Raw genomic sequence first — 23228 nt, 5'->3', positions numbered from 1 at the left:
CAGGCACACCACATCTTTCATTTCTATCAGCTTTTCCATCACTTGGCCATTTCCATCCATCCGTTTCCCCACACCACATTACCTTACATCTATCCTGGCCCTCCATCCTCTCCAGCTCCAAACGAGATCAACGCTGGTACACACATTTTGATGTTGAACTGTACGCAATGACGTCTCAGCGTGTTCGAGGGGATCAGTCACAGAAGACGCTGCGCAAAAGTAGTACTGCACCCAGACCACCAGGGGGATCAGATTAGTTCATTTTGTTGCGGGCGGTCTTCATTTTTATAATTTTTTACATTTATTTAACTAGGCAAGTCAGTTCAGAACAAATTCTTATTTACAATGACAGCCAAACCCTCACCTTCTTCATTGAAGAACATTGGTCATTTACTAATTATAAATCTCTAATCACAATATTAAAAATACATTTGAATATGTGATCATCTGGTTTCTGAGCTTGCAAGCATGTTTTTCCCTTTCTACTTCCCTCGCTCTCCTCCCTTCATAATTTTAGGACATGTTTTGGATGGACAACTAGGGTATGACCACGATGCATTTAATTGATGATTAGTTATGTTACTCTTCAAACGTAATTAGATTGATGTGCTTGTGATTTTGCCACTTCCAATCGTTCACGGTATGGGAAATTCATGTTGTCTTTGTGTCTCTCCTGAGCAAAACCAAAAAGTTGATCAATGCAAAAACCGAACCAAAAATCAGACTGGGTAAATAAATTAGACAAACGAAAACGTATCATCTATCTTTATTAATATAGATACCAGCAGGTTTACATAAATATAATTGCAAGAGTATACAAATGCCCCAACAAAAGCAAAAATACATTTTATATAGATTCATTTTTGTAAAGGTAATATTTAACAGTTGTTCACATGGTAGCTAAAAACACACAGGTGATATGCACTCCCCATACCTATAACCTGTCAGTGCTATCAACAGGTTCACTACTGATCACCAGAAAAAAACCAGAATGGAAATAAAGCAGACTTTCACATCAAACCAAAGCCAGACAGGTTAAGGGGACACAAACAGAACAGTGTGTGAACAGACTAACTGATGACATTTACAATAAAAACAAAACACCCATGATGAAAATTCTGAATGACAAGTTTGTTTGAATTAGGTGAAATGTGTTTGTCTTGACTGACACAATCCCAATCATAAAAATAAAAACAAATCCCGGTGGCACACAGTATCAATACTATTTCAAAAAGTTACATAAATAATTAACATAATTACAATATTTCGTTATAGTTTCCCCTTTGCACTGATCAAGAGAGGCTAGATAGATACAATATATATTAAAAAAGTAACAGATATACATTTATATTGAATCAAGCTGCATAGCAGTTTGAGACAAAACTTCAATTGCACCGACGTTAAACAAATGCAATTCATATTTTCGTGAAAATAAATCAGATGCACAACAAATTGCACAACACTATACATTTATCTGGTCACTCATTTCTGTACGGCATTTGAAGCACACAAGTTTTATGGCTTACAAGATACTAGTTATCAAGGGCTAATAACCACTGACAATAGTGTCACAGTGGTGAATAAAACAGGCAGCACTGGTACAAGATAAATCTGGTATCTACTATAAAAGTTTGTCAAGGCACAAGTATATCATCCAATGTACTGAGCAATACTTCTAAAATATATTTGCTGTACACTGTGATGTCATAAATCATTGGTTAGTCTGGATGCAAATATGGTAAAAATATAGCTGAACTTTCAAGGTGACCCCTGCATTTCTGTAGTCATTGGTTGAGTAGGAAAAGTCATTCATTTTTAGGTCTTCAATAAATTAAACCTTTACCGGCACAATAAAGTATAGCGCCACTCAATTACAAAGACTCATGTCATCATCACTGTAAAACATGTAGCCTACTTGACAAATAGCCCTCCTATTTTGTCAAAGCTCATACAACATGGGATATTCATGGATTACATTTGAAAATAGGTATTTTTTCCCTCAATTTGCTTATGCTTGAAAATAACAATCTTATTGTGTATTCATAACACAAAACATTAACATGTTGCTGCCAAAATATTGTATGTATACTATATATAAAGAATGTACTTTATCATTGTAATTGGTCCAATGTTGAGTAAGGTGGCCTGATTAGCAACCTGCTCGGGTTGAGGTAACAAACACATTCTGCGTTTGGAGTTTTTTTGTAAACCCTGTTAACAAATATTTAATAGATGCTGTTTTAACTGTCTGTATGGCTTTATAACTGGCATAGTTGTCCAATAACTTCCTGCACTTTCCTTATTCAAGAGGTGAAATAAGATGTAGATGTGACAGTATAGGTTCAATGTTTCACGAATGATATCACAAGGGTTTGACTTTAAACTATCAGATTTGGACAAACATACTGTACAATTGATCTCAACCTGGCATATGAACGGAAATCTATCAAAGGGAAGAAAACAATGCACAGGAATGTACATGTGACTCAGTGTACATGGTATATTTTAACTCCCTCAATCATAAAGTTGTATCCCTGTCCTCACATCTACAAGGAGAAGATAAGCTTCACTGACAGATATGTCACACAAGACCACAGCCAACTACAGTTTCAACAGGTGGGGAAGGGCCAAATCCACATAACTAATATTAATACAATTACAGAGTTAAATCAGAACCAAACTTGTACATCAAGTCATTTGTGGGACACAATTTAGACAATATCTAAGACAAAAAATACCAAATAAATTAGATATGATTTCTGAAAAGATGTATTAGAACTACACCAGTAAAAAATATATAAAATATTTGTAAATCTTATAAAAATTTACAAATACTCATGACTATTGGAAACAAAACTACGAGTATTTCACAAGAGTTGAAGAAAGCCAATCACAGACAGCTCTTTTCTCCAAAGCAACTTAACGGTTCATTCTTCATGAGTAGGGTCCCTTTAAATATCTAAAAGAACACAGCTCAAGCTCTGGGATGGAGAATATGGGGCCCCACCAATCACATTACTAAAAATAGTTTAAATACTCTCCATTTAAAAAATCTGCTTGTTTTTAAAGTGAATAAAAGGTAATAATGTTAACACACAATAAAAGACAACAACACTAAGAGAGAAAGATGGAGGCACTCAACGAAGCTGTTATTGTTGTCATCAGAGACCAGCCCCTTGTTCATGTGTATACTCAGATTCAGACTAAAAACAAGACACAATCTTACTGTTGGCTCCACTCCTGCCCAATACTCACATAAAGAATAAAAGTACAAACCAGTTTGGCAGCAGTACAGGTGTAGGGTCTTAATTTGAGCCAGTTTGCTACAGCAGAAAAATAATCCTGCAGCAAAAGGAAATGTGAATTATTCTGTGGATTATAATTCATGGAAATTTTTGTAGGGGTTGATACATTTTTCATTAGAGTAAATCAAGTCTGAAATTTCAAAGTCGAAATTACAAACTTTAGAAGGCTTTTTAAAAGGGGTTAGGGGAGGATTTGTCCTTGTCCCATCACGCTCTAGAGACTCCTTGTGGCAGGCCGGGCGCACGCATGGCTGACTTTGGTCGCCAGCTGTACGGCGTTTCCTCCGACACATTTGTGCGGCTGGCTTCCGGGTCAAGCGAGCTGTGTGTCTAGAAGCAGTGCGGCTTGGCAGAGTCGTGTTGCAGTTGCAGAGTTGCAGCGATGTTACAAGACTAACTACCAATTGGATATCACGAAATTGGGGGTAAAAAGTACAACAAAAATATATACTAAAATACAAATAATAATAATAAAAACGTTTGTATATCTTGCAGTGCAGGAAAATTCTCAGCAACAAAAGAGTGATCAAATTAAGATCATACATCTGTATATCACGCCTGACACTAATAATCCAACTACAAACAACCATTCATGGTCAAGGCAAAACAGATAACTGCTCCAGTCACTTTCACCACTTTCTTCCTGTCAAAACATGGCGAGTCTCAAACGACAAATATGAACACACCAATCAATATGAGCCATAAAACTGGCCATTCATGAAGACGAAAAACGAGGCTGTGACTTGAGGCCTTGACTCAGGTCCTGGGGTGGCCCACTGTAGGCAAGAGAGTTGGTGTTTTACAGTAAGACAAACATACGGAAAACTCCTCTCTGATCTATGGATAAAAGTCCAGTTTGTGCGTGCCAGACGTGAGCGAATACAAACATCTTCCATGGAGACATCATTACAAAACAACACATTATCTACATTTGCGATAGAATGATACAAATAACAATATACTCTTTAATTACATCAATCAGACAACCGTGCGCACTGGTATATAGTACACATATATGGTTATGATCTATTCAAAATGTAGGCCTATTATTTATGTAGACTGGAAATGAATAATTTAAAGACTGGATTTTTTTTTTTCTCTTGATCCACATTGACCCTAATCTAGAGCATCTCTCGTACTCCAGAGTCTAATCAGGGAAAGATATCCATGGTGTAATACTGAAATACTTGAGTTATTCTCAGGAAGGGGTAATGGGAAGTTGGCTGCCAATAAGAAACTGGAATTTCATGAAAGGAACAATAAAAAAAACTAAAGCCATAACTCAAAACACATGCATGAGTAATAAAGTTGTCGAGATGTACTGACTAAATAGCTGACTAGCGAATGCATAGGCCAACTTAATGAGTAACTGGCCACAAAAGGAAAGCATCGTAAAGTGCTATAAGAACTAAAGTCAAAATATCTTACAAAGGTTATTTTTCACTAATTGTACATTTTCTTTTGCTATTTCCTAAAATACTTTTAATATCGTATAAAAAGGACAACAATGCGTTATAAACAATTGTGAGCCCACACTCTGGTCCTGGAGAAGACAGAATGCTGTGCTAGCTTCCACCACCATCCTTATAAAACCACACCGCAAAGTGCTGCTCTGAGAACTGATGAGTTAGCCAAACATTACATAGTGTCACGTTTCATTAAGAGCTGGAGGCGACTAGCTGCGAGATACACTGAACACACTGACAGTTGTGGGATAACTACAACCTATGTCCTATTTTGAGGTCCAGGTTTAGATGCAGTGGAGAACTGGTGCCCCGCTCGGCGCCACTGTGGAGCATCTACACATGAAGACTGTCCTCGGAGAAAAAGGCCGCTGAGGCTTACATGTAACTTGGAGTTCGGACAGGAGCCCACCGTTGAGTTTGTTTTCATTCTTCTGCCATCTGTAATGGGGGTCCACACCGGGGGGTCTTCTGCCGTCTGTAATGGGGGTCCACACCGGGGGGGTCTTCTGCCGTCTGTAATGGGGGTCCACACCAGGGGGTCTTCTGCCGTCTGTAATGGGGGTCCACACCGGGGGGGTCTTCTGCCGTCTGTAATGGGGGTCCACACCGGGGGGGGGTCTTCTGCCGTCTGTAATGGGGGTCCACACCGTGGGGGGTCTTCTGCCATCTGTAATGGGGGTCCACACTGGGGGTCTTCTGGGCTCCTAAAGGGAGGGACAAGTACATGTTTAAAGGACATAGAAGCATGTAAACAGTAGTCAGTGATTCAAATTTGAACTAGAATTCCAAATGGTTAATCCTGCTTTCTGAGATACCCTCAAAGATGTTTAAACTGAACAACAAAAGTGCAACCGTTTTAAACACATTGGTAAACCAAACTTTTAAAATGTTTATATAGAGATGAGCATTCACCTGAAACCTATAGCAGGCCTAGTAGGAGCGAGTGAGGTTGTTGCCCTGCTCCTGCAGGCTGACAAGCAGGTCATCTATCTTCTCCATGTTCTGGGAGGCGGTCATGCTGTTCTGCATGCTCCCTGACTCAGACATGGACTGGTTGAGCAGCGACTGGATCTGGGCCTCGCTCTCTCTCTGGTTCTGACCAGACTGACTGATGGCAATGATCTGATCAGACAGAGTGGTTCCAGGAGAGTTTATCAGCTGGCCACACTCTGTATGGGGAAGAAAGGGGTAGTCACTGACTACATGCCACATGAAATGTTAACAAAAACCAAACAATGTCATATGCTTTTCTGGAGCATATTAAAAAAAAGATGACATTTGATAAAAGGACAGATCACATAATCATGAATCCTTACCGTTCTGAATCCCAAAGAGGAAGAGGCCTGGCTGCTGGGCCTCGCTGGGCTGGTTAAGGCTCCCACTGACTGCTGTCTGGAACAGAGACCCTGGCTGCTGCACGGGGGAGGAGGTGGTGGTCTGCAGGCCTGCCACCCCATTCTGAGTGCTGAAGATGCTTGTCTGCGGGAGCTCCTGGGCAGCCATGCAACCCTGCAGGGCAGCCATGTTGGATTGGGGCATGAAGAGAGAGACGGGCTGCTCTGGGCCGTTGTTGGAGCTGGTGACCAGCTGCATGGGCTGCTGCTCTTGGAACAGGCCCTGCTGGCGAGGCTCTGAGGGGTTCCCCACCACCTGGCTCTGGTCCTGGAAGGCCATGGGCTCAGAGGATTCCTGCTGGCTAACCGTCACCATGCTGGCCTGAGAGAACAGCATGGAGGGGTTTTGGGGCTCCTGAGAGTTCAGGCTGCTGCTGCTCATGGGGGGCATCTGGCCACTGAACAGCAGACTGGGGGGCTGCTCTGGAGTGGAGAGGGGGTTGCTGCAGAACAGTAGGCCGGCCTGCTGCGTCTGAGAGAGAGTGTTTGCAGGTGGATGAGGGGAGATGTTCTGAAACATGGAGTTCTGCTGAGGTGGCTGAGGCTGGGGCTGGGAGGGCTGCTGCTGCTCCATGGGGGTCCCCTGCTGGATGGGGGAAATCTGGGTCTGTGCCTGGAACACTGACTGGGGTTCAGGGGCAGAGGTCTGCAGGGCACTGAGGAAGGCCAGCTGCTGCTGCTGGCTGCCGCTAGCGGAGAGCTGCCCGGGCAGGGTACTCTGGGGGAGGAATAGGTTGGCGGCAGAGGGGGGCTGCTCTGGGGAGAGGCTGGTCCTACTCAACACTGTCAGGGTGTTCTGGAAGAGGGTTGCCTGGACCTGCTCCTGAGTGGGAGAGGCCTTCTGAGTGTGGAACAGTGCCCCCTGTGGGTCCTGTGCCTCAGCCAGGGGGCTGGGGTTATGGAAGAGGGGTGGAGAGGGATGAGAAGGGGTCTGATGGAGGAAGTTGGTCTGAATGGAGAGGAGCTCATTGGCTTGCTGAAAGAGTGCTGCTTGCTGCTGCTGCTGCTGTTTCTGTTGTTGCCTCTGCTGCTGTTGGGCCTGCTGAAAGAGGGAACCATGGTTCTGTACCATGCCCTGCTGGGAACCCTGCTGTTCAGCGTTCTCACCTCGAGAACCGCCCTGGAATATGCCACACCGCATTGGCATCTGTGATTTAAACAGCTCCTGCCGCAGGTTCTCCAACACTTGCTGTTGCTGTTGTTGCTGCTGGTGTTGAATTTGTTGCTGTTGAATCTGTTGCTGCTGAATCTGTTGTTGTTGCTGTAGTTGCTGTTGCTGTAGTTGCTGTTGCTGTAGTTGCTGTTGCTGTAGTTGCTGTTGCTGTATTTGTTGTTGCTGTATTTGTTGCTGCTGTTGTTGCTGAATTTGTTGTTGTTGAATCTGTTGCTGTTGTCGCTGTTGCTGCTGGCTGCAGTACCCTTTGGCCTGCAGTTGTCTCACTGCTTGTTCCAGTTGGGCCACATCGTCTGGGGGGAATATGGGCAGCTGGTGCTGCTGGGGGGCAGGTTGAGGGGCCTCCACCTGTTGACTGAGCCTCCCTACCGCCCCAGCATTGTTGCCAGCCCTGTCCTGCCCCAGCCCCTCTCTGGGCTCCAGGAGGAACTGCTGAGGCCCAGGTTGGAGTAGAGAGTCTGCAGGCACGGGAAAGGAGTTGGTGGGAGCGATGTCCTGCTTCTGTATGGTGCTCAGGGCCTCTGCAGTGTTGAAGACTGCTGTTTGGGATTCGTCAGGGTCACTGGCAGGCCGCGGCAAGGAGTTGGAGAACGGGCTGTTGTTGGGGGGAAGGTTGGAACTCATGTCCAGCGTCTGCTGGGCCGAACACATGACATCGGGGGTCCGCTGAGAATACAAAAAAAACAGATGATACCTGCTAGCTTTTCATATATATTGGGGGAAAGATCGATATGGTTCATATGGATTTGATTCTACTATCTAATGAGGCATTATCACAGCCAAGGCTGATGAATGCATTTGTAGAGCTTTTACCTTGAACACGCCAGCAGAAGGGAGGTTGCTGGAGACCTCCATTGGAGTGACCTCTTCTCTCTTCACAAGAGGCAACATTGGGGGCATCAAGGCACCATCAATTACTGTGGGGGCATGAATGACGATGTTAAAATTTTGTCATACTGAAAGCACAGATACAGGAGTACATTGACACCCCCACACACACCTATACATTACAAACAAGAACACACGATACAGCATGTACACAGCATGGTAGAGATATACTATACCTTTCATCCGTTGATCAAAAGAGCAGGGCTTGCCTGGAGATGGAACTTCTTTCTTCACAGATATGTCCACTGAGACGTACACAAATAAGCAGGTTGAGTTATGGACATGCAAATCAGATGACCTTATTCTTCATACCCAGTCTCATTCTCCCTCGCCTGCATGTCAGGTTTTCATATACAAAAATATAATATAATATGAAATGTTACTGTATAGAGTGAAAAACAATCAGGAATAAATCTGTATGACTTGACTGTTTTGTATAGGGCGCTGCCTAATCCGGTATCATGTTTAGTACATACTGTATATAGAAGGGTACTTTTTATTTTATTTAGATGGATCATCTACACTTCCATGTTTTGTTTCATTGTTTTTAGTTCCTTTCTCTGTCACTTCCTGCTCGCTCATTGATAGTTCGTGCCACAGTGCCCAAAGGACGTTTTGACGCCTGGAAGTGATGAGAAAAAAGGAGGAGACAAATACCCCCCTGTTCCCGAGAGGACATGGCTTCCTGTACCAAGGACTGTAATGGTAAATTTAGAGCAGGCTAGAGGATATATCCACCTAATACAGTAGTGGTGGTAGAGTAATGGTTGTAATTTACACTGGCTGAAGACAAGCTCTGAGGAAATTTCGCTTTGGTCCTAATGTGGCACAGAAGGTGAAACAAAAGAACATTTGTTCATTGACTTATCAGAGACCTGGTTCTGGAGTGTATGTAAAAGGCTGCACGTCGTGGGATCGGCCAGCATTGGTTACCACGTAGATTCCCACACACACTGCAGACGCGATGGCTGGGTTCTGGTAAGGAGGAACCTTCACAATCAAGTGATTCTGAGGGGAAACGCATAACAGACAAATCCACTTAGCCAACAGAAATGTACAGTAGTCCCAGTCTTATAATTACATACATCAAGTCATGTGACAAACGTGTCAACATCCCTTATAAAACTGGCGCAGAATTACTTGGATTAAATAATCAAGCGATGTCAGCACAATGTAGAGTTGAAAGAGAGAGACAGCCACAACGGACATAATCCTGGCACAGACGATGAACTGGAGACGCCGTACGTCATCAACTAGTTCAGATGTGCAACACCTTTCTAACTTTGCTGACTAGTTAAAGGTGTGGCGGTGATTTACATGGTTACAAATTGTGAATAACATGTGAAAGATGTCTAAACCCCTCAGGGCTCAGACAACTGATTGAGGCTTAGCTAACGTAGCTCTGACCCTCTGGCTCCCAAGGGCAAAGGTTTATGCAGGGCTGTTGAGACACACTTACCACCGCGGCTCACAGTAATTAGGTGACAAAACAATGAGGCCATTCACCTCCCTGAGTGAGTAGCAATTTAAGATGATTACATCTAAACCTACAAATCTCCAATGGCTGCTGTTATCTAATCACCCCGTTATATCATTAGCATGAATCATTCTAGGACCACAATAAGCAGATAATAAGCTTATTTACCTGGTGAAACAGCTCCATGTCAATTTCAGCCTCTGCCTTCCAAGACTTCTCATCTTAGAGGGGAAAACAATGAACATTTTCATTAGTATGGTAGGTAAAGGAATAAATATAAAAGTTATTCATTATTCATATACTGTAAGTACATGGATTTCAGACAATTGGTTGTGTAGACCTACCTGATACATTTTCCTGGAATATGACTTTGGTGTCCTTGAGGAAGTTCTTCCCAATGATGAAGACCTCCTCACCCCCCCTCACCGAGCAACTGTGGAGGGACTTCTTCAGAATCTCAGGCACCCCTGCAGGCTGGGCTGTAGACAGGACACAAACAGACCGTCAGGCTCTGAGTTCTGCTTGACCTAGCTTCTTTAACTAGTATTATGTCACGAGTACAGAACTGCTGGCCTTCTCAGAGGAACCAGGGGATGCCAACAGAAAAGCTTAAACCAATTGCTCAAGAGTACCTTGTGATTTCTTGGAAGGCACATGTGTAATCTTGGGGAAATAGTAACTGTGCTTTAATTGCTTTGCCATGAAAAATGTGAGCTGAGCTGGTGTTTAAAAAATGGTGTGTATGTGCATGTGCTTGAGATTTTAAGTAAAGTTTTCTGTTATTTTACAGTATATGATCATTAACCAGACAGTAAAATGACTGTACTATAGGTAAAGTTGACACTATCTTCGCAGTCCCCCTTTCTCACAGGCAAATAGAAATCCCCAAGTTTCTATAAACAACAAGCTCAGACTCCTCCCACTTCTCCTCCCTCCCCAGTTTCCACAGGCCTTCCTCACTCCCACCACCCCGCTCCACAGCACAACACACACACACAGAGACGCCATTGGAGATTTAGATTTTAGATTTTCTGGACAGAGTTTTGCTTGGTCGGACTGCACTCTGGCATTGTTAACAAAAAAGTCCACACCTCTTTCTTCGGCCTTTCTTTCTCTCCCTCGTTTTTTTGGAGAAGTTCTGCTTCTAAAACCACCGACAAATACAACTTCTTATACCCCACAGCAGTCTTTCCTGTTTTTGCCACTCACAGCCACACCCTATGCCCACAACGGGAGGAACACATGATGCTGAAGAGAGTCTATAAACGTGGTCTCTGAAAATGTACTTAAATTAGAAAATGATCTGTTAACCTGTTGGGTCTAGGGGGCAGCATTTGCACGTCTGGATAAAAAAAATGTACCCGATTTAATCTGGTTACTAATCCTACCCAGTAACTAGAATATGCATATACTTATTATATATGGATAGAAAACACTCTAAAGTTTCCAAAACTGTTTGAATGGTGTCTGTGAGTATAACAGAACTCATTTGGCAGGCAAAACCCTGAGACATTTTCTGACAGGAAGTGGATACCTGATGTGTTGTATTGAGTTTAAACCTCTCCCATTGAAAAACACAGGGGTTTAGGAATATTTTGGCACTTCCTATTGCTTCCACTAGATGTCACCAGCCTTTACAAAGTGTTTTGAGTCTTCTGGAGGGAGATCTGACCGAACAAGAGCCATGGAACGGTGATGTCCCATTAGACACCTGGCGCGCTACTTCATGTTGGGTACCCTCGTTCCAATACGTTATAAAAGGCTATGCATTCGTCCACCTTGAATATTATTCATGTTCTGGTTAAAAAAGGCCCTAATGATTTATGCTATACAACGTTTGACATGTTTGAACGAACGGAAATATATTTTTTCCCCTCGTTCATGACGAGAAGTCCGGCTGGCTTACATCATGTGCTAACGAGACGGAGATTTTTGGACATAAATGATGAGCTTTTTTGAACAAAACTACATTCGTTATGGACCTGTGATACCTGGAAGTGACATCTGATGAAGAGAATCAAAGGTAATGGATTATTTACATAGTATTTTCGATTTTAGATCTCCCCAACATGACGTCTAGTCTGTATCGCAACGCGTATTTTTCTGGGCACAGTGCTCAGATTATTGCAAAGTGTGATTTCCCAGTAAGGTTATTTTTAAATCTGGCAAGTTGATTGCGTTCAAAAGATGTAAATCTATAATTCTTTAAATGACAATATAATATTTTACCAATGTTTTCTAATTTTAATTATTTAATTTCTGACGCTGACTTGACTGCCGGTTATTGGAGGGAAACGATTTCCTCAACATCAATGCCATAGTAAAACGCTGTTTTTGTATATAAATATGAACTTGATAGAACTAAAAATGCATGCATTGTCTAACATAATGTCCTAGGAGTGTCATCTGATGGAGATTGTAAAAGGTTAGTGTATCATTTTAGCTGGTTTTATGGTTTTGGTGACCCTGTCTTTGACTTGACAAAACATTACACACAACTCTTGTAAATGTACTGTCCTAACATACTCTAAATTTATGCTTTCGCCGTAAAACCTTTTTGAAATCGTAAAACGTGGTTAGATTAAGGAGATGTTTATCTTTCAAATGGTGTAACATAGTTGTATTTTTGAAAAATTTGAATTTTGACATTTATTTGGATTCAAATTTGCCGCTCTTGAAATGCACCTGCTGTTGATGGAGTGCACCACAGGTGGCACGCTAGCGTCCCACCTAGCCCCAAGAGGTTAAGCATACATAACACATTAGAAATGAAACTTCTAGACTGAATCAACTCTTCAAAGTGTTCAAGTCTTCAGCTTGGAACTTAAAAACGATAAAACAAACCTATATAACAAATGCTCATAAGACTATCCAGTCAAATTTTGACAGTAACGGCTCCCAATGGAGACTTCCTTATTTACATCCTTGTCCTGACCCAAGCTCCTTTTAATTTTCCTCCTGTCCACCCAACCCCCTGAATGAACCTCTCCCTGCCCCTAATCCCCTGGTGACGTGCGTCAGCTCTAAGCTCCAACAGCGTTCCTGAGAGAACTCCGGTGGGCAGATGCTATGAATAACCTAAAGCCACTCACTGCACAGGATGGGGGACGACGGTGTCTGTAATGTGAGCACCGAGCCGTCCGGCCTGGGGATGTTGACCCGAAACATCAGCCTGGCACGCGTGCTCTTCTTTTTGGAGCCGGCCACCCCGATACGAGCTTCCACATCAGCGTTACGCAGCTTCAGGATCCCCACGCAGTCCACCCTGCAGAGAGACACACAGCACAGCTGTTAGACTGGCAGGCAGGCCTGCTGAACAAGGCCCCAGCGGCTGCAACAGCCCCCAACACACTCCCATTGGAGGTCTACTAAGAGGAGCAGTCTCCAGTATGTGTGATTTTACAGAATTGCAACAGCTATGGCAATAAGCAGATACATACGCCAGGGTCATATTATTGCTGGGGTCCAGGGACACTTCAATGACAGTGGTGCCCTCGATGTCCACCTCCTTGCAGGCCGTAGTGTTGCGCCCCGTCACCCTGCAGGCCTGGTAGAACCCATGTGGCTTCACACGCCCAGCGTCATTACCCACAAACACCTGCAGCACTACTGCCTCATTCACACCCTCCAGCTGTGGACAAGAAGGAAACAAAGAACACTCAAATCAGAAAATAGCACAGCTGCTCCAAAGTCAACTCTACCTATTTTTGTAAGTCACTAGAGAATTTTGAGTGTGGAATATATTGTGCAAGTGATAGTTTTCACAAGAGCCAAAAGGATGCAGCTAAAATAACATACAAAAGTGAATACATGATAGACAGTGGCAGCTTTCCGCTTAGTAAGATGATATATCTTATAGCATTCTATGATAACAGAACTGTCACTGCACAACTGTCTGTTTTGCTGTCTAATTTGAGAGTAAAACATTTGAAATATGGAATACATTGTGAATAGCATTGCTGATACTGAGATATATGACAAAGAAATGCAAACAAAGTCACGATTAGCTGTTGTAATCACTTCAAGAGAATAACAATAGTTACCTCTTTTCTCGGTGGACAAGAAAATCTGTTGTTTTTATGTAGGTTATATAATATATTGCATTTAGCAGGCACATTTATCCAAAGCGACTTATTCATTCATGGGAATGTAACCCACTATCCTGGTGTTGGAAGAGCCATGCTCTACCACCCGAGTGCTGCCTTCCAAGGTGTGTTGTAACAGCTAGCTACTAAACCTTATTTCATAAATAGAAAATAACCTGGGGTTGATATGTTGCATCCTTCTTATACATGTTTCTACATAGCCTGTGACAATCACTGAATCACGGACTTAAGCAGGTTAACCCAATGTAGAGGTGTTATGTAACAATGAGTATGGAGCAGGTTGATGGTGGCATTTGATGAAGGACAGATAAAGGCATACTTTCAAAGGGGTAGAGTCAAAACAGTGACACGTGTATGGGGCACTGACCGTCCACAAAAAGCCCTAGAGGCCCCAGCCCCCCTGGTCCTGTTGCTGGTTTAAGGCGTACCTTTAGGGTGGGGAAGCCCTGCTGAGTGCGGTCCTTCACTGACCCCCTGCTGCCCTCAGTCAGGTAGCGGGCTCTGTGCTGGGTCTCAGGCTGGACCAGGATCTTCAGCTCCTTTCCCTCACTCTTCTGAGGGAACTGGCTCGCTAGGGTCCCACCTTTCTGATGGGTTGTTTGGGAGCCATCTGCCGAACTGCAAGACAGACTGGTTAGCTACTGTGTCAGACCAACAGCTCCTAAACAACCTACATTGAAACACTAACATTGACTACTATACACTTGCTTATATTTAATGCAGGGGACTGTTTCCTTTCACTCAATCACAGCACTGTCTGCTATCCCTAACCCTGCCTGTGACCTTGTAATCATTGGGGACTGAGGGCCGCACAACCTGGCGTTGGGTGGCAGTGTCAGCAACCCTCACCCCCACTCCTCCTCTCCTCTCCACCTTGTGTTCATTTATGTAATGGGAGGGAAGATCAGCTCCACTGTTGGCACCAAGCTTCCTCTCAGTGGAAGAGAACTTGACAGGACTTGGAGACCATCCACTTACTATCAAAGTTCCAGCCAAGCTGTGACCCCACCAGCAAATATCTCTGTGTGTTTGTGTGTGAGTGAGTGTCAGTCTGTGTGTATGGTGGAGCATAGGGGGTATTTGGAACTGGAGAGCAGCAGGGGACTAGTGAGGGATCCCCAAATAGCTGCCATGGTTTCCCAGTGACACTAGTGAGCAATGCAGAGTTTGGAGGCTCACTACCAAGCAGAGTCCATCAGAACCTCTTAGGAGATGGACTTATTGGTTTATTTAATCTACTCTGCTTTCTCAACACTTTTCAAAGAGGCTCAGTGTGATTCACCATGGCTGACCATTGTTTGTGCTGTGGTATCCTGCCACTCCCTAGCCTCTGATCTGCCAGCTCTTCTTCAAGCACAGACAAAGGTTCAGCCAGTGGTGTAATACGATTTCCGCTTGTGGTATAGTGGTTTACACATCTTAACAATGGGAATAAGTATGGAGCAAATTTAGATAAACTTCTTCAAAATCAGGCAAGGTATAGAATACCTACAGTTCTGTTGAGATGTCCATTCAATTGTAATGGTATAAGTCTATCAGTGTTTTTCGATGAATTCATCACTTTATGACATTTAACTTGTCTTAATGTATTTCTAAATGTATTTCCATTCTGTGCTCCAGACAAGATTCAAACTGAGAACTGAAACTCAACCAAAGTCCATAGAGCCAGCTCAGAGATGTAAAAGAACAGGAAAGTTAACTCTGCAGACCAAAAGGAAGTAAACAGTAGGCTAGATAGGTATCCACATGGGCTAATTTCACTGTAAAAGAGATCCAGGGGCACCCACCTTCCTTTGGTACAGGCCTTGCTGTCTGAGCCCAGCTGTGAGAGCACAAAGTGAGGCCCTTTGGCACTGTCTGCATCAAACACGTCCATGCTGGCCTCCTCGGCCGAGGCAGGCTTGGGGCCGGGTCGCTGGCGGGGGGTGCGCTTGCGGGACTTCCGGGGCACCTCTGTGTTGTCGTTGTAGGAGCTGGAGCTGACGATGCTGAAGTTGGAGGCGGAGTCATCCATCCAGATGCTGTTGCTCTGCTCGGAGTCCTGGAGCTGATCCTCCTGGCAGGACATGCGGCTGTCGTCAAACAGGTCCTCGGGCGGAGGCGAGATATTCAGCACCGTCCGCCGCTTGGAGGGGGTCATCTGGTGGTGCTGCTGGGCCTCCTGGGATGCCCCCCCTCTTCCTCCTCCACCTAGGGATCCGGCCCCTCCTCCTTTCTCGCCGCCAGCCCTGCCGCCACCAGCCCTGCCGCCACCAGCACTCCCACTGTTGCCAGTCCCGCCCTCGGCGCCAAGCATCTCCGGCACCGCTCTGCTACTTACACCTTCGTCTGGAGCAGCGATGCCGGTGTGAGCAGAGGTCTGGTCGGTGGCTGAAGTAGTGGAGTGCACGATGGAGCTGGAAGAGGTGGGAAAAGCACTGCGAGGGCCTCCCATGGTCATAGAAGAGGAGACGGTGGTGGCATCTACAGTGTATATAATTGGACAGTAAATAAAGGCATCTCAACCAGCATTGGCTAGCAGTCCCATTCAAGCAGCGAAATTTGTGCATGATTTTTTATTTTTTTGTAGCTTTTCTTTGGTCATCCAATTATAATTTTCACTTTTCTTTTATTGCATCATGATGTGTGAGTGTGTCTATGTGTGTGCGAGTGTATGTAGTGTGTTCTGACCACAAAAATGGGGGAAAAGAGTCATTATAGGACATAATATACATGGAAAGTCATGCATTTTCTGACATGAATATCTAATTATCTGAAATTGATACGCAGAGAGTTTCTAATTCAATCTGCAAAAAAAAAAATTGTGCCCCAGAACGTGCAGTAATCCAATTCTCTAGCCATCTTTCAGTGACACTGGGACTTGATTTTCAATAGCATTTGCCATGAACAGAAATTAACTGGGAAATCTACACATAGAGGGATGTTCAAATGAAATGAAGATTATCTGGTGTGTAGATGATGCGTGCCAAATAGAGCTTTTTGTCATACAGGTTCAAACAATTTAGTTGGGACTGAACGTAGCCACAGAGACAAAATAAACAAGCTTCTGACCTATGAAGCAGAGAACTGCAGACCATTTTATATGCAGACACTCCCTGCTTCAGAGGGAACTTCCTGGAATAAAAACGAGACAGCGAATGAGCAATAAGAGCTGAACATTCAAATGTAATTAAAAAAAAATAAAAAATAAAAACTGTTGAACAAAAAGTATTTGTGAAAATGGAACCGTCATTCAAGGGTCTCGTTCTATTCCTGCTCAATATGTTTTTCTGAAAGTCCTCCTAAAACACCTGAGGAAAATGGCAGCAAATGTTGAGTACATTTCAAAAGCATTCCTAGTTATCAGGTCCTCAATGCAGGGTACAGTAGAGTGCAGCTTCAAGAAGGTGAAATGGCAGATGCTGCATGGTAGATTGTCATCTTCCACTTCTGTGAAAACAAACTGGATAGTTTGGCTACTGGCATATAAGGGTGACAAAAAACATGGAGTTGGAGAATGCTTATTACACCCCATGGTCAGAAATAAACACGCAATACCTGACTGTCTACTCGAGATGATATGATGGAAGAAATGGAAGCCTTGGTGGCCTAAGGGCCTAGCCCTAGGATGCATGGATGTGAAATCCTGAAGACTGTTGCAGGAGAAGGGAGAGGAGAGGCAGACAAGCTATCCTAATTTGTAAAACCTTTATCGAGACTGTGAATTCAACATGTCAATAAAAACAATTAAAAATAAGAGGTGAAACTAGGTTACACATCATTCAAAACTGTAGCTACAGTGCTTATGACTGAAAAATAAGATAGCTTTTTGTTGGTAATCGGAAGAATGCCAGATATCTATGACTCATTACAAGCCAATGTGGTGCATTGTCTATGAAGAAATTCCAGTCACTTTACATTCCACCCACAAGCCCTCTCACTTTTCCCATTCCAAATGCACTCATATGTAGGAACCACACCTGACTGCAACAATATCGAACATCATTTTGCTTTAATAGGTTTTTATTTTTCTGTAATTAATTTTAGTGGCTAAACTATTTGAATTTATTGAAGAGTAGCCATGATAAGCAGAAGAAATGGATAAAGCCATACATCTATTTATGCTCTGATGAACAGGAATGCTTTCAGAACATACAGCACATTGTATGGATTTCTGCAAACAGACGCAATCTAGCAACCAGACAAACTTCCACCTGATTGCAGATGGTAGGGAGCAGCTATTTTACCCAATAGATTATAATTAAATGTTTTATGCAAGAGACAGGAATAATTTTAGTTCGATTGGGATCCAGCAAGACAGAAATGTGTTCTCCATGGCAGCTGTAAACTTCCTCCCTCAGACCCAAAAGAACTAGTTCCATTTTCACAACCATGTAATATCAAATGAAAATCAGTTTTAAAACAAGAAAAAACATAACAGAACAGTGGTTTTGAAATGCTGAAGGATTAGTTAATTACAAAATGATGTCAAGTACAAAATCTAAATATGACGCATTCTTTTGAAACACATTTCATGATGTGCTGTTCATGCAGATTTTTGGACATACAGGCCCTGCTAAGATTGGAACCACAGGGAATGATTTGTAGCCACTTTGAGCGCCCTCTCACCACACTTAAAAACACTCACAGAAACTGGAGAAACAAAGGCCTCAAAGAAACCCAGTCCAGTAAACCCCTCCAGCTTTGTAAAGGTTCACAGCTTTTACTCTGCTTCCTCCTGACGTATTTATATGGCCTAAAAGCTTTCTGTAGACTACTGTACATTGGCAAATATGCCTGAGTAAATTGTCCCATCCGTGAGTTGTGTACACATTTCAAACAACTGCCCTTTTATGTCCTGCTGTCTCTCCAGAGGAGGGAGGTAATTAATTTTTTTCCTCATCTAAAAACGAGTTGCCCTGCTTTGAGTGTAATGAAACTAAAGACAACCGTGTAATAAACGTCAGGACAGCAAACGCTGCGGGAGAGAATGAAATCCCGCTGTTTTTGGCCTGTGCTGTGGAGCAGTAGAACCGTTGGATAGAATCTCCCTCTCTCCCTCTACCACGCCCCCATTAGCCTTCTGGTCTAAACACGCAAGGCTGATTGTTTAAAATGTTTAAAATGTAGCCAGGTCTTAAAGAAGAGAAAACCCAGAGACACCTACAGGGAGGATGGAGGAAAGCCCAGCTGCATCTCTTTATCCAGGGTATAAATAATTTAAATCAGGAAGTCTGATTTATCACAGGAGAAAGGCACTTGGCCACAGAAAGAGGCATTTATCACAGACACCTTTTAACCCCTGTTGTTTAGCCTCTTTAAAGCCTAATGTGTCTTTGGTCATCATGTCAAGTTAAGACTATTTCTGGACTAAAAAGCACTTTCATTGGAGATTATTTTTAATTCAGGAGTAGGCTTAATCTGGGTCCAGGAAACTGGCCCTCGTAAAGCATTGCCTGGTTTTAAACCTTTTGATCTTGACAAACTATTATACGTGCAAACCGCACAGTACATCTGATAACCTTGAAATGCTGAGCGTCAGATGGTAATGAAGACATCCTGTTCAATAGGAGCCCTTCCATTCTAAAAGAAAAAAGACAGCTGGCCAATAGGACAGCTATAACCACCAAAATGGCTGACTTGAAGGGCAGAGATTCAGGATTCATTTCTTGTTTGAATTTTGAGTCATCACCTGCTCCGTTTGTGCATAATACCCTGGCTAACGAAATGCATTGCAATTCAATATTCAAAGGGAGATGGAGGACAAAAGGTTGAAGGCTTCATGTATAATTACTCTGAGGAGGTTTGGTTCCGAGACATCCAGAGGAACAAAGTACAGATAGGTTGAAGCTAGAGAACTTCATACATAAAATGGTGTATATTATGAAGACATTTTATACAGTGCCTTCAGAAAGTATTCACACAGTAGATTTTTTCCACATTTTGTTGTGTTACAGCCTGAATTTAAAATCGATTCAATCGAGATTTGTCACTAACCTACAGACAATACCCCATAACGTCAAAGTGGAATTATGTTTTTGAAATATAATTTAAAAAAATTCTAAATGCCTTGAGTCGATAAGTATTCAACCTCTGTTATGGCAAGCCTAAATAAGATCAGAAGTACAAATTTGCTTAACAAGTCACATAATAAGTTGCATGGACTCACTCTGTGTGCAATAATAGCGTTTAACGTGTTACCGCGCATATACAATTATCTGTAATGTCCCTCAATCGAGCAGTGAATTTCAAACACAGATTCAACCACAAAGACCAGGGAGGATTTCAAATGCCTCCTAAAGAAGGGCAGACATTGAAATAACAAAAGCAGACATTGAATATCCCTTTGAGCTAAGCACAGGCAAAATCCTAGAGGAAAACCTGGTTCAGTCTGCTTACCACCAGACACTGGGAGATTAATTCACATTTCAGCAGGACAATAACCTAAAACAAAGCCAAATCTACACTGGAGTTGCTTAACAAGACAGTGAATGTTCCCAAGTGGCTGAGTTTTTACTTAAATCTACTTGAAAATCTATGGCAAGACCTGAAAATGGTTGTCTTGCAATGATCAACAACCAATTTGACAGTGCTTAAAATAGGTGTGGAAAGCAGACTTACAGCTGTAATCGCTGCCAAAGGTGCTTCTAGAATGTATTGACTCAGCGGTGTGAATACTTAGTAAATTCAACATTTCTGTATTTCATTTTCAATACATTTTCTAAAATGTTTAAATACATGTTTTAATTTTGTCATTATGTGGTACTGTGTGTAGATGGGGGAGAGAAAAAAACAATTTCATACATTTTAAATTCAGGTCTTAACACAACAAAATATGTAATAAGTCAAGGGGTATGAATACTTTCTGAAGGCACTGGAACTATTTGTTTCGGCCATAAAATGGTAGTACCGGTAGTATCACTCAATATATGTAGGCTGTTCTTTCCACAAACCCTACCAATTTCCACTTAACAAAAATGCTTAAAGTGGCTGCAAATCACCATGCTCTTAAAACCAATGTGATTATTGCCCAGTCCCAGCAGATGGAGGCAATAATATTCAAGGTGTATTACAGCGTAGACTTAATACATTTTCAAATGAACATAGAACATTTGCTCTTATTGTAAACGCATTACCGAAGACCCATGCCTCCACCTATGGGACCATTGCATGTTCCATCCTAGCCCAAGTTCTGCTTAAACCCTTGTAGGAAAACGTTTTTTTTCTCAACGTCATATTCATCATCTCCAACACCCCCCCAACATCAACATAAGGGAAAATGGAGCGTTTCTATGTTTTATAGTAAAAAAAAGATAGCGGAAGTTAAGTGTTTCCAATGACATCGGTGTTTGACACATTTTGAGTAGATATTACCAACTAATTGGTTGATGATGTCATTGGAAAAACATATCTTTATATTTTGTACTACAAAACACAAAAATGCACAATTTTCGCATATGTTGATGTTGAGGTGGTGCTGGAGATGATGAAAATGAAATAGATTTTTTTTTTTTTATGTCCCTTTAACCCCACCCCCTTCTACACTATGTTCCACTACCATTTAAATGCAGAATTAAATAAACAAAACTTTGACATCAAAAACTAAGTTGCAATACAACACAAAAAACATGTAAATGCAATAAAATTAAATAAATTAAAATAATAAGAAGTCTAAAAGTGTAGACGAACCTACTCAACACCCTGGGTGAATTTTGATAGGTTAAGAGCCCTTGGGACTAAATGTCTTCACTACTGATAGACAGACACAGTCACACAACCCACCACAACACCTGTGAGGCCCAGCTAAAATGCAAGTTAAGTTCATTAATAGCAAAACAACTTGCATCCAATCAACAAAAAAGCTATTCACTTTGTGCATTTGCTGAATATTATTGAAACAAAGAAAGGAAGAACATTTCAAAAGACTTTGTGGAGTATGTTCACTTGTCAATATATTGCTGAGGTGTGTGGATGCCGATATTGATCAGGTGATGTTCAATGTACTGACTGAGTGTCATTTTGGAGCTTGTAAAATAAAATGCATTTCCACTTTAAACTCATGCAGAAGCTAAGTTGGCACAAGCAAACTCGGACCCTTTAGCATGGGTGGGAAGCAGGAGAAGGAGTGGCTGGGATAGTAAGGTCTGAACTGAACAAACATTCCTAAAGATGAACTGAATGAAATTATGTGAAAAAGTAACATAAGGTCCTTGCCCTCTCTAATGGGTGTACACCTATAAAAAGACTCCCACTGCAATTACCTACTTAAAACGGAAAAACAGACTCTCTTGTGAACTGCACTACTTGAAATGAGCTCCCTTAAAATGCTTGGCATTAGTTCCAATTTGGATTTAATTTTACAAAATGTTTTCCCCATATACAGTCATGGTCAAAAGTTGAGAATGACACAAATATTAATTTTCACAAAGTCTGCTGCCTCAGTTTGTATGATGGCAATTTGCATATACTCCAGAATGTTATGAAGAGTGATCAGATGAATTGCAAAGTCCCTCTTCGCCATGCAAATGAACTGAATCCCCCCCCCCCCCCAAAATTCCACTGCATTTCAGCCCTGTCACAAAAGGACCAGCTGACATCATGTTAGTGATTCTCTCGTTAACACAGGTGTGAGTGTTGACGAGGACAAGGCTGGAGATCACTCTGTCATGCTGATTGAGTTCGAATAACAGACTGGAAGCTTCAAAAAGAGGGTGGTGCTTGGAATCATTGTTCTTCCTCTGTCAACCATGGTTACCTGCAAGGAAACACGTGCCGTCATCATTGCTTTGCACAAAAAGGGCTTCACAGGCAAGGATTTTGCTGCCAGTAAGATTGCACCTAAATCAACCATTTATCGGATCATCAAGAACTTCAAAGAGAGACGTTCAATTGTTGTGAAGAAGGCTTCAGGGCGCCCAAGAAAGTCCAGCAAGCGCCAGGACCGTCTCCTAAAGTTGATTCAGCTGCGGGATCGGGGCACCACCAGTACAGAGCTTGCTCAGGAATGGCAGCAGGCAGGTGTGAGTGCATCTGCACGCACAGTGAGGAAGACTTTTGGAGGACGGTCTGGTGTCAAGAAGGGCAGCAAAGAAGCCACTTCTCTCCAGGAAAAACACCAGGGACAGACTGATATTCTGCAAAAGGTACAGGGATTGGACTGCTGAGGACTGGGGTAAAGTCATTTTCTCTGATGAATCCCCTTTCCGATTGTTTGGGGCATCCGGAAAATGCTTGTCCGGAGAAGACAAGGTGAGCGCTACCATCAGTCCTGTGTCATGCCAACAGTAAAGCATCCTGAGACGAGAGGTCGACCGATTATTCGGAATGGCCGATTAATTGGGGCCGATTTCACGTTTTTATAACAATCGGTATTTTTGGCCACCGATTTATTGGTGGAATTGAATTTTTTTTTTTTGTAATTTTTTTTTTTAACTAGGCA

The 23228-nt window shown here is 42.6% G+C and overlaps 1 protein-coding gene across 7 annotated transcripts in view; it reads right to left on the bottom strand.

Moving 5' to 3' along the window:
* Window positions 1-750: 750 nt before the first annotated feature.
* The window catches only part of LOC106587185 (nuclear factor of activated T-cells 5), a 54259-nt gene continuing 31781 nt past the window's right edge, over window positions 751-23228 (bottom strand). For 4 of the 7 annotated variants that reach the window (XM_045708948.1, XM_014175279.2, XM_014175281.2 and 1 more), the window contains 13 exons: window positions 16862-16924; window positions 15598-16273; window positions 14239-14428; window positions 13145-13335; window positions 12797-12969; window positions 10049-10183; window positions 9873-9925; window positions 9103-9235; window positions 8404-8472; window positions 8153-8256; window positions 6088-8005; window positions 5684-5940; window positions 751-5475 (listed from right to left, as the gene is read on the bottom strand). In XM_045708948.1, the coding sequence (XP_045564904.1) occupies window positions 5702-5940; window positions 6088-8005; window positions 8153-8256; window positions 8404-8472; window positions 9103-9235; window positions 9873-9925; window positions 10049-10183; window positions 12797-12969; window positions 13145-13335; window positions 14239-14428; window positions 15598-16250 (3858 nt within the window). In that variant the 5' untranslated portion in view covers window positions 16251-16273; window positions 16862-16924 and the 3' untranslated portion in view covers window positions 751-5475; window positions 5684-5701. Of the gene's footprint in view, window positions 5476-5683; window positions 5941-6087; window positions 8006-8152; window positions 8257-8403; window positions 8473-9102; window positions 9236-9872; window positions 9926-10048; window positions 10184-12796; window positions 12970-13144; window positions 13336-14238; window positions 14429-15597; window positions 16274-16861; window positions 22289-23228 lie in introns of those variants that run through there. The other 3 variants (XM_014175275.2, XM_014175280.2, XM_045708949.1) reach the window with 2 other exon arrangements.

The sequence above is a fragment of the Salmo salar genome, chromosome ssa26 (assembly GCF_905237065.1).
Source record: "Salmo salar chromosome ssa26, Ssal_v3.1, whole genome shotgun sequence".
Classification (NCBI taxonomy): domain Eukaryota; kingdom Metazoa; phylum Chordata; class Actinopteri; order Salmoniformes; family Salmonidae; genus Salmo; species Salmo salar.
This window is presented reverse-complemented; position numbering and strand designations above follow the sequence as displayed.